Genomic DNA, 13,133 nt, shown 5'->3' on the forward strand with positions numbered 1-13,133 from the left:
GCGGTCGGCCCTAGATCCTGGGCGTGCGCACACAGCTGCCCGCAGTTTTTCTTTAGCACAGCCTTCTCGCCCCGGCGCCTGGAGGTGGAGTTCGGGTGCCCAGGCGACAGGGGGACCCGTGCGGGTAGCCCCGGGGGAGCAGGTGAGCGCTTGGCGCTTGCATTTGGTGTTCTGGCTGAGGGAGAAAAATGGGAAGCTTTGATCTCAACAGAGTATTTCTTTTGTTAAGGGCTTTCTCCACACTAGGGCCTTCTAGCCGCGGGAGAGTTTGACCTCCCAGTCCCTCCAGGCTTGGCATTTGGCTGTCTGCTGTTATTTTTAGCAAGAAGTATAAAAAGAATCTCAAAAAGTTTTAGCTGGGGAGAAAGTGGGAACATGCGGGTGCCTCCACGCACTTGTGCCCTTGGGGAACCCCACGAGAAGCAGAAAGCAAGTCAAAAACCACAGCGTTGCACGTTACTCTAGGGGGAAAAGCTCAGTGAGCACGGGTTTTAAAAGTGAAAGTTTAGGTCGCTGTTTTATGGTCGATTTTTCTAGACAGGGCGTTGGAGGTGACTATGGTAAGGAACACATTCTTAGGTTGAATTGTCCCACGGACAGAACTTTAGCTATACACTTCTTGATGAGAATGTAGATTTCAGTAATAATAGTACTTAATCATAGTAAAGCATTTGCTAAACTCATCTCAAAAAAAGACTATATCACAAGACATTTATTATACCCCTAATGTGTGCCTGGCACTGCGTAGGCATTTCAGAACACCATCTTGTTTAGATTTTCAAGGACTTTGGACCCGAAATCCTTTACAAATAAAAGTATTCAAATAAAATCTTAAAATCTATTTCTAAAGCCCTTTCCCCCACTCTTGGGGTATTTAAAATGGTGCCGATTAACTGCTCATACCAAAACTGTTACTTCTGTTTTGGAGGAATTAACAAAGAAAACCCAGGCCAAATAAATCAACACCGAAGTTCAGAAGGTCAGAGCAATTTGTCTTGGGAACAAAGCCTTCCCTTCGAACTAAGAGGCATTCAAAGGGACTCTTGGTGGTAATGGGATTATTAAAGATATACCTGAGACCAGATAAATATTTGATGATTTCGCAAAGCACTATGGTTTCTCGGCAGTTTTTCTTCTGCTGACACATGTTCCCCCATGGGGTCCGGACCTTGTGGCTTCATTAGACTTTGCAAGTCAAGGGCGGCTGGGGTTTCCCGAGAGTGCGTTGTGGGGCGCAGGGCTGCACGGGAAAAGACAGACCCGGGTTTACGAGAGGGATGTGCGCGCGCGCGCGCGCGTGTGTGTGTGTGTGTGCGCGCGCCTGCACGTGTGGGGGGGGGGTGCGGCGCGGGCCGGGAGGGAGGGAGATGCGGGTTACAAAGCTGCCACCTAGAGGCGCCTTCCTGCAGTGTATATAACGCAGGTCCGCCGCCAGAGAGCTCAGTCCTGCAAACTGCTCAGCCCCGAGGCGGTGAGCGCTGCCGCAGCCGCGCAGGGAGCCCTGAGCCCGAGCCCAGCCCAGAGAGGTAAGGAAACTGCTCTCCGCAGCCCTGCCTGGAAAGGAAGGGGAGGACGGCGGGCAGGGTTTCTGTTCTTCAGCTAAGCGGTCTTTTTCAGAGGACTCTTTTTGAAACGCTGTGATGGTTGCTGAGAGGCTGCAGGTCTGGTTTCTGAAAAGCACGGGCTGCATGCTGCATGGCTGCCTTGCAAAAAGCCTGTCCGCTAACTTGGGGGCTCACCTTTCTGCTGCAGAAAGTAAAAAGGGTAGGTTTCCTTGAGTCATTCGTGGAAGGGACGCTCCGTTTGTGTGTTGGCTTTAGGAATCTGGTGTTTATTTGTTGCTGTGGGTGTTTAAGCTCGGGTAAGTGGAGAATTTAGCAAGAATGCAGACTGGCCATTCTGCTTGCTCAGAGTTGGCATAGGGAACAGCCTGGCAACACTGCTAACCTCTTTGACTGGTAGATCAGTCGGGAAATAGAGGGGCTTGCCAGTAAATATGTAACTGCAGAAAGATGTGCACTTTATTAAGGGGCATCCTTAAGTGAAGCCCTATACTGCGCTGTGAATCTTTGTGATTCCAGAATGTATTTGAATTCGGGGCTTTGGGGGATTACTAGCTCCTGTAAGCCCAGAAGCTGTAAGAGTGAATGTTAATTCAGCTCGGTCTCCGTGACTTTGATTGCATCCTTGCTAGTCTAATTTGAGTATTTACTGTGCTCTTAGAAGGTAAGTCCAACTTCTGTTAGGAAAAAAAGGCACACACACAAGTCTAGGATTTTGTAATTTAAATATACCCTTCAGGTAAAGCATGACTTTTGTTCAATATTGTTAGCATGCATGAAGATTGAAGGGGTGACTGACGGAGCTTTGGAGTGAGGTCAGGGGTGGGTGGTTAGCCAAGACTTGTAACTTCCAGGGAGAATGAGAAGTTGTAAAAGTCAGACTGGCTGTCTCCCTCCCTCCCTCCCTCCCTCTTTTCTGTCTATCTTTTTTCCTTTCTCTTTTCTCTTCTCTTCTTTCTTTTCCTTTCCATTCACTTGCTCACAACAGGATCATTAGGTTTTCCAAAAGTGGAAGAGGGCCCCCTGACATGGTTTATAGCTCTTTGAAGGTATTTGGTGCTCTGACATCCCCTGAAACTTCATTCTGCAAAGTCTCAATGTGGTAACTTTTTCTTTTCTTTTTAAGCTCAGATGCTGCCTTTGTGTCCTTTTATTTATTCCAGGAAAATGCGGAGATCAAATAGGATTGCCTAGAAAAGAAAGTGGAGGCTGCTGGGGTCTGTGCTTAACTTTCTATAGATTTTAAATGGATAAACTGCCTGTCCTTCTTCCAATCAGCTCGGGAGCTTCCCCAGATGCAAAGCCTTTCTCTAAAGCGAAGTTGCACAGGGGAGCTCTAGCTTGGAAACAATTTGCTCTTTTTCCCCAGGTCTCTGCCATAAACACTTGAATGTGTGCACAACTGCTGAGCTGGATGCCACAGCCTCCCTGGGATGGGGGGGGGGGGGGTTGCGGCTGGGGAATGGGGTGCGGGGTGGGGGGTGGGGGGTGCGGCGTTGGGGGTGTGTGTGTGGCGGGGGGGGGGTTGCGGAAGAGCAAAAGAAAATGGAGAAATGCCTGTATTTTGCTGCCTGTCCAGTTTTTAAAAGGGGGCATGCATTGCAATCATAGTTTTAAAAAAGTTCCAGAGAGTATAGCCGAGGCAGCCTGCCGGGGCTTAACTGAGTCAGGATTTGAGAGGTGAGTTTTTCCCTTATTAACAGCAAGTCCTGGGAGAATTGAGAAGGTATTATGGTTTCTAATCAGACCCAGAACAGGCAGGGTATAGGCTTTCTGGATGAAAAAAAAAATCCAAACAAAAAAACCTACTTAATCAGGAACAGTGGCTTTTTGTGTGATCATCTAGGCAGAGGGGCTCCTGTTTTCAGGGAAGCGTTGAGGGAGTGGCTGAAGTTACTCAGACCTGAGATTGGCCGACCGTCACTCTAGAAACCCTAAGAGTAAACCGAGGAGGAGAAAAACCTTCAAGACCAGGACTTTCGATTTTTCTCAGTGGTTTTTGCCGGGCACAAATGGAATTTGGAATGAAAAAATACAGGGTTTGCACTTCGTTTTAGTTTTAGGAATAAGATCGGTGTTAGAACGCCTTTCTAGTTGAGTCCCACACACTCAGGTAGAGTTTAGAAAGAAACTCAAGGCTGGCTCATGTCAAGTGTGTTTCAAGTCCGGAAAATTATAGCCCTGGGACACACATTTCCTATTCAAGTAAAAACAAACAAGCAAGAAAAAAAAAAAAAGAGAGAGAGAGAGAAGAAAAGAAAAGGAAAAAAAGGGGATTATCTGATTTTGAATACTTGATGGTTTTCTGCAGGGAATATTTGATGTTTTTTATAACCTAAGGATCTACTAATTTAGAATTGAAAAAAAATAGTAGGTGCTTTCCTTGTTAAAGTAATGAGGGGATTGCATATTTTTATGGTGAACATTTTGCTGAGCCACAGGTAGGTCTGGGAGCTGACTCTGTTTTGCTCCAAGTGCTCAAATAGTGGAGGGACTGAGTGACTCAGGTGGCTTTGGACCGTTGTTGGCTAAGGGACAGCTAAAGGACTGTGCGTCCGGATAGCCCGCGTCTTCGAATTTTCTTGTGGTAACAGATACCTTTGTGGGGATCATCCCTGAGTTTTATGAGAAGAGGCCAAGATGGAGCCGCCTTCTCCTGGGAACCCTACTGTGTCTGGCCCAGAGCCTGGCTGACCTCCCCCCGCCTCATCCAGGTCCTGAGCTGGGTGGGAACGAGGGCTCTGGTTACACCCGGCCAACCCAGCCGGCAGCCTTTGTGACGTGGGTCTCTGGGTCTGCCCTTCTGGGCACAACCTTGCTTCCCCATGGGCAGCTGAGCACAATAGACCAGATCGGGTTTCTGGATGTGGGGTTCGTTTTCTCCCCCAAATACTTAAAAGTGGGCGAGGATGCCCCACCCCGTGCGTTAACAGGAAGTCTGTTGAGGACCCCAGCAATAGGTGGCCTCTATCTGAATCAGGATGGGGAGGGTTTTTTTTTTTTTTCTCTTGGCTCTCTTGATTATTTTTTTTGAGTTTTCTAATGATTTAAACCAGTTCCTTACTTGTGTGAAATAAGTTGTAGTCAGGACAGCATTGTTTCTGTTTGCTTGGCACTGGGGGACAGACCATTCCCCAATCTGCTGTCAGCCCTAGCAGATGGCCTCAGGGAGTCTGCCGGGACTGAAGCTTTTCTGGACTTCCCCGTAGATTTAATGCAGCATCAGGAAAAACAAAAACAAAAACAAAAAAATCCAAAAAAACACACAAAAAACAAAAAACGCTGACCCCAGTGATGTGCAATTGCCTAACGATTTTTTAGAGGTGGTGTGGGTTCTCCTCACCTGAACTGCATTCAAGCTAGAGTCGAAGGGGTGGGACTCTGGCAAGGAGGCCAGAGCATGGCTCCCCCTGGGTGAAGCTGTGGAGAGGAGAGTCAGAGAAAGCACGGGGAGTGCCCGGGAAAAGGGAGCCGATGGGGGCAAGTCCAGCTCTCTGCCCTCAGTCGGGTCTCTGGGCTCGGGGACAATGGAACTTGAACCGCTCATACTCTGTGAAACATCCCTCCCTCTGAATCTACCCAATTCTTGCTGTCAAGTTTCAAATCATACAGAAGTTTATGGAGGAAAATCTACAAAGCCCCCTTTGTGCCCCCACCGTACCCTGGCTGCCCAAAGCTTTATCCTTCCCGCTGGTCTTTTTTCTCTGCCCGCGTGCACTTTTTGCTCTGGTTTTTACGTCCGTGTATTCAGGTATGCTATAACTTTCGTGCTTCACAAAAGCAGAGCCCCTCTGTCTTCTCAGAGCTGTATTATATTTCGGATGGTGGATACGCGCTACTTTATCAAACCATTAATCCTCTCCCAATGGACATCTATGTTGTCTCCAGTTTTTCGCTAATGAAGAGTGCTTTAGTACATGCGTGTACAGTTGGGGACACGTGAGTCTTTCGAGAGGAAGAATGTGTGAACTTGTAAAATCAAGAAGCTGTAGAAAATTCAAAGCCCTGTTTTTTTTTCCTTCTGTCAGGACCCTTTACGCAGATGCCTTACCACTTAGTTGTAGGTGGGTCTCATCCTCTTGCCTGCCCTGGTGGAGGCTCCGAGCCCCCAGGGAGCCAGGCAGTGCTCAGGTGTGACTGACTCTGGAAGTTTTTCCCAAGCTCCGGCCCCGGGCTGGCAGGAGTGGAGTTGCCGGTTTATCCCAGCAGAGAGTGGCTGGTCCCAGTGGGAGGAGTGGTCCCCCCTGGGTCCGGGTCAGACCACCGCTGCTTCCCAGCATGCACAGACCAGCACACTGGCCCAGAGGCCTGGCCGCTTAGACAGGAGCACGGATCCTTCCCGAAGGACACAGAATGCTGTCAGCTGTCTGTGTACCGGCTGAGGCGATCTGCTCTTGCTGGAAGGCAGCTGGGATTCTGGTGCGGGACACTCAGGGAGTTAAAAGTGGCCCCTGTGGTCCATTAGGTGGCCCCCTCCCTCCACCGGGACAGGAAGGGAGGTTTCCTATGGCCTGCTAGGAGCCTTGTCGTCAGGCCTTTGGGACCCAGGGGCCTGGGTAGACGCTCCATAGTTTGCCATATTGGTGGCTCTGAGGGTGTCGCTTGAGGAAGGTTCCTCTCTCCGGTGGTGGCCACACACCGTCGCTGGGAAGGCATCGAGGGGACGTCCCTGCCCCAGCCCTCCTGGTGGACACTCGCTCGGGCAGACGGGCCTTTGCTGCAGACCACATGGGACGTACGGTGCAGACTGTCTTCGTCAAATCATATTCTTTTCTGGAAACGGCCCTGGATTCTTTCCAAAACCAAATGCATGAAAAGTTGCGAAAGGACGGGGCTGAGCTGTTGTGAGTCGTCGTTCCCCCCTTAGTGCCCCGTTGGGGTTTGCAGGGAGTTTGAGGACTACAGTTTATTTCCTTTCCTCTCTGTGCCTCCTTCCTTCTCTTGACCACTAAGGCTGCCCGCCCTGGGAGGGAGTTCCGGGGGTCCCCCTGGGGGAAGGGGGTGGTCAGGGCACGGGCCTCGGGCTTCAGCTCCTGGGCTGATGGGTGGTGGGAGATCGGTGATGGGGGTGAGCTGGCTTTCACGCTCGAGCCAGGAGCCTCGAAGGCTCTGTTCTCCCCTTCAGTCCTGGCTGGAAGAGTCTCACTGTGCCCCCCGAAGACAAGGGAGAGGACAGCTGAGGGGAGCCGTGCCCCGCGAGCAGGTAACTCTTCCAGCTCAGAGGACCGGTGATGGCTAAATCAGGTCCTCATTGCCCAGAGGGCAGAGGTGAAAACCAAGTTTGGGGCCCCAGCCCTCCCCCACCGTGGCTGGAGCTCTGGGATTAGCAACGGTTAGCAGCCCCAGAGGGTGGATCTGGACACCTTGGCCTGGTAATTTACAAAAGGGCGGGGTGTGAGAGGCCGGTGACTTCTCATAGTCCTCCGTGCCCGTGTGGGTCTGGCTGTCCACACTGAACAGTGCCCGGCGCCTGTCTGCTGAATCGTACTGGAGGCCCGAGCTCGCTCACTGACTCCTTGTGGTGAGCAAAGAGCTGGGGGTGCTTAGACCCAGTCAGGCTAACCAGGGCTGGGGCTCATTCCTTCCTTTTCGGCCTGTGGACGGTCCCGTGGATGGCCCGGACGCCGGGCTCTGTGGCTGTGTGTGCCGAGGCCTTGTAAGGTTGTACCGGTGCGGACTGAGGAGGGAGCCCCGCCTGTCCGGGGCCCACCTCTGCCCAGCTGTGGGGCTTTGGCCTGCCCTCCAGTGAGCTCCTCCGCTCTGCAGGGACTCCGGGGTCAGATGAGGTCATGAGGCGAAAGCACTTCATAAACTAGGCCATGCTGCAGGTGTGCTTCATTTTAAGGAAATGGGAGAAAAAAGGGGTCACCACATTAGAACCATGAAATCCTTGCTTTGTTCTCTTCTGGAATTGGGGGCTTCGAGGGATGGGAAGGGGAGGGTCAGCCCCAGGCAGGTTAGTGGCCAGGGGGAGGTGGAAATTGTAGCTTCAAAGCACGCCACCCCGAGGCCAGTCCAGTGGGTCAGGGAGCCCTGGCTCCTCAGAGGTGTCCTCGGCTGCCCCTTGTGCCTACGTCCTTTGGGGGTCCTTAAGCTGCCTCTTAGGACGGGGCGGTCCAAAGTCTCGTACGTGAGGAGTTTCTTTGTCCTAAATGTGATCGTGCTGAGTCTCCCCGGGTGCTTCCTGTGCTTGTGTGTCTGTCTGGTCTGGCCCAAGTTGGTGGTCACAGGGCGTGGGGATCCTCCTGGTGGGGTGCTCCGAGGACCACCGGCTTCCCAGCTCTGGGCCCTGCAGCTGGGAGGCCCAGGCTTCTCCCCTCAGCAGCGGGGACCTGGGGACCTGCTTAGGTCCCTGGGACAGGGACCAAAGGCCACTTTGAACATACAGAGAAGAACTGCCCAGAAGCCTGCAGGTGGTCTCCACTAACTGAGATTTAGGATTGGGTCACCTGCTGTGAGTTTTGAGGCTAAGGAACCAGTCCTGGGAGGCAGCAGAATGTCTCACTCGTCAGGGATTCTGTTCTGAAGGTAAACCTATCAAACTGCCCCTCTCTGCTCTGCCTGCATCTCCCTCCAGGCAGGGACATGTATTACTTAGGCAGTTAAGAGATCATTTCACATGCAGAGCAAGAATTAAGGGGGGCTGTCCTTTTTGCCAAAGGGACGGGGGTGGGGTGGGGTGGGGTGGGGGTGGAGATTTACAGAGCGTCTGCTATGCCCTAGATTCTGGATTGGGCCCTTTGGTTCTTGGGTGCCTCTGTAAGATGGTGCTGGGGTCCTGAGAATGCAGCTGGAGACAGGTTAGCGAGTCAAGTTAAACAGCAGTGAGGAAGGAATCAGGATTCCCACCCAGGAAGGTCTGGTCTCGGGATGGGTGCTTTGTCCAGCTAGGTGTCCTCATACCGTTAGCGTAGGTGGACCAGGGTTGCTCATTCTCCTGTGTGACCTGGGGTCCACTTTGGATGAACTTGGCACAGAAACTCGACTTGGGATCAGTCATTACCTATGACCCATGAGAAGGAAGGAAAACCACCTTCACATATGAGATCACTCCTAGCGGGGCGCCCTTGTTCCCAGGGTCACCCAGTGGGCTGCCGACCCAGGGCTGTGTCCTGCAGGGACTTCAGGGCCCTCGAGTGGATGGGGCCCCAGTAGAAGACAGCTCTCCTAGCTGGGGCATTTGGGGAGAAATGACCATTTCTTGGCACAGTGGTACTTTGGACTACATTCTCTGTGGATATTGGTGACAGTTCAGAGTGTTGGCCTCACGTTAGGTCAGCAGGAAAGACAGTTGAGACAATTGCCGCCTACTCCCCCTGCCCCGAAGTGCGGCAGGTCGTGACTTTTGTGCTTCGCACAAGTTGTAAGAAGGGAACCTAGGCAGTGGCCCACAGCTCCAGACAGCTGGGTGGCTGCCCTTTGTTGAAAGCCCCACGACAAACCCAGGGTCCGCAGGTTTAGGGTGCAATCAAGCTGCAGGGCGTTGCACACCTCTGGTCTTCATGAATGAGAACTGAAGGTGGCCCAAGACCTAGGTTTCCGTGCACATTTGGCAGGAAGGCAAAATGCACTGAGTCCCATTTTTGTTGCACACGTGGGAGGGGATCTCAAGCACTCTCATTAAGACACCAGGGCAGGATACTTATAATACAGCAGTGCCAGGAACAGATGGACTCTGCCGTTCTTTGGGACATGGGGAAAATGGCTCCCCTGTTCTCTGCTAGGATTGAGCGAGCCGTCAGCGTCGCGGTGGCTGTCAGACATTTCTCGGGCCCCCGGACCACGCCGCTGGGCACCACACCATGGGCACAGCCAGGCTGGTGATGTCTGGAGAACACAGCCATACGAAGAGAGAAAGCAGTCCCTGTTTCTCCCTTAGGCACCGCACGAACTTAGATGCCAGGCCCATTTTATGTCGTCGTGTGGAGCTCTGCTATGCTTTTCCTTTTCTCCTTTCTTTGGGAAGACACCACCAAGCATGTGGAGCGCCAGAAAAGCGTCTTGACCGGCACTCCAGTGTTTCCTAATGAAGCCACTTTTCCATTGCATCCTTTCTGTTTGTTTTTTGTGCAGGCCGTCTGCTCGCTGCCCGCAGCACCATGGATCTGCACCTCTTCGACTACTCGGAACCAGGGAACTTCTCTGACATCAGCTGGCCATGCAACGGCAGCGACTGCCTCGTTGTCGACACGGTGCTGTGTCCCAACATGCCCAATAAGAGTGTGCTCCTGTACACGCTGTCCTTCATTTACATCTTCATCTTCGTGACCGGCATGATCGCCAACTCCGTGGTGGTCTGGGTGAACATCCAGGCCAAGACCACCGGCTATGACACGCACTGCTACATCCTCAACCTGGCCATCGCCGACCTGTGGGTGGTGGTCACCATCCCCGTCTGGGTGGTCAGCCTTGTGCAGCATAACCAGTGGCCCATGGGAGAGCTCACGTGCAAGATCACCCACCTCATCTTTTCCATCAACCTGTTCGGCAGCATCTTCTTCCTCACGTGCATGAGCGTGGACCGCTACCTCTCCATTGCCTACTTCGCCGGCACCTCGAGCCGCAGGAAGAAGGTGGTCCGCCGTGCCGTCTGCGCACTGGTGTGGCTGCTGGCCTTCTGCGTGTCCCTGCCCGACACCTACTACCTGAAGACCGTCACGTCGGCGTCCAACAACGAGACCTACTGCCGCTCCTTCTACCCCGAGCACAGCGTCAAGGAGTGGCTCATCAGCATGGAGCTGGTCTCTGTGGTCTTGGGCTTCGCCATCCCCTTCTGCATCATCGCCATCTTTTACTGCCTGCTGGCCCGAGCCATCACCGCATCCAGCGACCAGGAGAAGCAGAGCAGTCGCAAGATCATCTTCTCTTATGTGGTGGTCTTCCTTGTGTGCTGGCTCCCCTACCATGTGGTGGTGCTCCTGGACATCTTCTCCATTCTCCACTACGTCCCCTTCACCTGCCAGCTGGAGAACTTCCTCTTCACGGCTCTGCACGTCACACAGTGCCTGTCGCTGGTGCACTGCTGCGTCAACCCCGTGCTCTACAGCTTCATCAATCGTAACTACAGGTACGAGCTGATGAAGGCCTTCATCTTTAAGTACTCGGCCAAGACAGGTCTCACCAAGCTCATCGATGCCTCCAGGGTGTCAGAAACAGAGTACTCCGCCTTGGAGCAGAGCACCAAGTGACGCGCCTTGTGGGGTCTCCGGGACAAGTCTGCTTGCTTTCTCCACGGCACTGGCTTGCGTCGTTCCCAAGAGTAAAGCAAGGTGGCTTCAGGGTTTGAGGCCGGAGTCGCGTGGAGAGGGGAACGGGGGCCGCCGAGCATCCTTTCCCTCTTTCTCGGGCCGTGGCGGTGGCTCTCGTGCAAGGCTGTGCGTCCTGATGCGTCCACGGTCCGTTGTGTGTCTAATCCTGCCTCGGGGCAGGCTAGCCTGCACTTCTGTACAATAGGACGTTCTGTGTTCCCTGGAGGTTTTACATGGTGATTTGTATTTAAATCTTAAGACTTTTATTTTCTCATTATCGGTGTACCTTATAAATGTATTGAAAGTTTAAATATATTTTAAATATTGTATGGGAGCTATAACGCTGACATATATTCAGAGTGTTGTAGTTTTAAGGCTAGTTGGATTTCAGTTTTGACTAAGGATGACATTAATTGTTAGCTGTTTTGAAATTTTATATATATATATATATAAATCTATAAATCTATAAATCTATGCCAGTCCTGGCTGAAATGTTTTATTTACGATAGTTTTATATATGTGTGGTGCTCTGTACCGGCATGGGATATGGAACAGGAATAACTCTGTAAAGCAGTTTGTGATATTCATAGTTTTGTAAAGTTACATTAAAAAGAAGCAAAATGGAGCAAAACTGTTCCAGGCTGCAATGCTGTGCACAAAATGAACAGTCTCGTTTCAGAGAGTTCTCTCAATTTTGTAAGTTATTATTATTTTTTTTTTAAATAAAGATTTGTTTCTCCTAAAAAGGCATCTAAGTGTCCGCGTTTAAAGCATGTTTGGCATTCAGGTGGCGTGTGTGATAATAATAGCACAAATCTATACCGCATGTCAGCTTGACCTAATATGCTTAAGGAAAGAGTGCTGCCATAAAGGCAAAACCCAAGGGGTTAACTTGGATGCAATGACATAAAAGGAAAAACATTCGAGCGTATTGAGGGTTTTGGTTTTTTAAAAAAATGTCATGCAACGTATTTGCGGGAGAAGAGATGGCTGATAGGTGTGGCTTTCAAGACCACGCTGGTGCTAGAAGGTTCTCGGCTGCCATTGGCCCAGAGCTGTTCAGGACCCAGGACTCACATCATTATGTGTACCCCCGTGTGCCCCCAGGGCCGCATGTCACAGCCCCTTGATACTTCCCTGCTAAGGTTCTGTGGTTTGAATCCTGTTTCTCTTCCTGTGTACAGGACAAACTCTTCATTTAAAAAATAACACCAATCAGTGACCATCTTCTTGAGACCAAGCGATGAGCGAATTGTCAGCCTGTGCATTACCAAATAAATCCACTTGACGAGTGGCTTCAAAGAGCACGGTCAGAATGGCCAGATCTGCTGTGCCCGCACCAATGCTCTGTGGGTCCACAAGAAAGAATGGTGTAGGCCTTAGCAGGCAGGTGCATCTGGGCGGGCAGGGGGGACGGACCGGCTCCCCAAAGCTGCCCTTACCACCTCCACCTCTGATGGGACTGATTTGCACAGGGAGCTATTTGCCAACACAAGGTTGGACCCCGGCCAGGAGCTCCGCCCTCACCTATGAGCTTGGGGGCTGCTACCATATTGGAAAATCCTTGTGCACCTCGCCCTCCCCCCCCCCCCGACAGCCCCCCAGGGCCCATAGACCAAGCCTGCTGCAGGACGGCTCCTTATGGCTGAGAGTTTTCCAACCAGGATTATAAATTACTCTAAATATCTACTTGATACACACACATGTTCTCAGGTGCATATGTGCCTTGCCTTGTTCCAAACAGCGTTCCGGTTGGATAACAACAGTGTAGCTAGTGGGACAATAGCTTAACTAATTGCCTCCAGGGTGTCAGAAACAGAGTACTCCGCCTTGGAGCAGAACACCCAAGTGACGCGCCTTGTGGGGTCTCCGGGACAAGTCCGCTTGCTTTCTCCACGGCACTGGCCAAGATCCCAAGAGCCAGGGCAAGTAAGAGCAGATGGCACAGAGAAGTCCTTGATTCATGCCCCAGACAAGTGTTCCTGACAATAGGAAAGGATTGCAGTTTGCTCCGAGCTTCCTAGTGGTCTAAGTCCAGACAGAAATAAGCTCTACCGAGTAATAAATTCAAGGTGGAGGCAGAAGCCATAAATAAGCTCAGCTGTGCAGTAGGTGTAATATAAGAAGTAATTCCACCGAATTTCTATTTCGAGGTCCCATATCCATCAATTCAGGGATGCTCCCCACCCCTGCCCAGTTACCCTGGGATTTTGGGCAAACTCTGCAGGCAGTGATGTAGGGAAGTGGGGGTGGTCCTCACTGTCTGTTCCCGCCAGGAACTTCAGAAATGCCCACCGTCGCCTGCCTGGTGCTTATGCAGGTC

The 13,133-nt window shown here is 51.7% G+C and overlaps 1 protein-coding gene across 2 annotated transcripts; it reads left to right on the forward strand.

Moving 5' to 3' along the window:
* The first annotated feature begins 1,424 nt into the window (after positions 1-1,424).
* Positions 1,425-11,560, forward strand: ACKR3 (atypical chemokine receptor 3). 2 transcript variants are annotated; one of them, XM_027591014.1, is made up of 2 exons: positions 1,425-1,526; positions 9,636-11,560. In XM_027591014.1, exon 2 carries the CDS (start codon positions 9,662-9,664, stop codon positions 10,748-10,750), a length of 1,089 nt encoding a protein of 362 aa, XP_027446815.1. In that variant the 5' UTR covers positions 1,425-1,526; positions 9,636-9,661; the 3' UTR covers positions 10,751-11,560. The 2 variants fall into 2 exon arrangements, with proteins under 2 accessions (XP_027446815.1, XP_027446814.1); XM_027591013.2 differs by lacking the exon at positions 1,425-1,526 and adding an exon at positions 1,579-1,764.
* The last annotated feature ends 1,573 nt before the right edge of the window (positions 11,561-13,133 follow it).

Source organism: Zalophus californianus, chromosome 3, assembly GCF_009762305.2.
Source record: "Zalophus californianus isolate mZalCal1 chromosome 3, mZalCal1.pri.v2, whole genome shotgun sequence".
NCBI lineage: Eukaryota > Metazoa > Chordata > Mammalia > Carnivora > Otariidae > Zalophus > Zalophus californianus.

Coding starts and splice junctions, on each gene's coding strand:
- ACKR3 (XM_027591013.2), top strand. CDS start 1,641: ATGGTTGCTGAGAGGCTGCAGGTCTGGTTTCTGAAAAGCACGGGCTGC. Junction 1,765..9,635: donor TGCTGCAGAAAGTAAAAAGG/GTAGGTTTCCTT, acceptor TTTTTTGTGCAG/GCCGTCTGCTCGCTGCCCGC.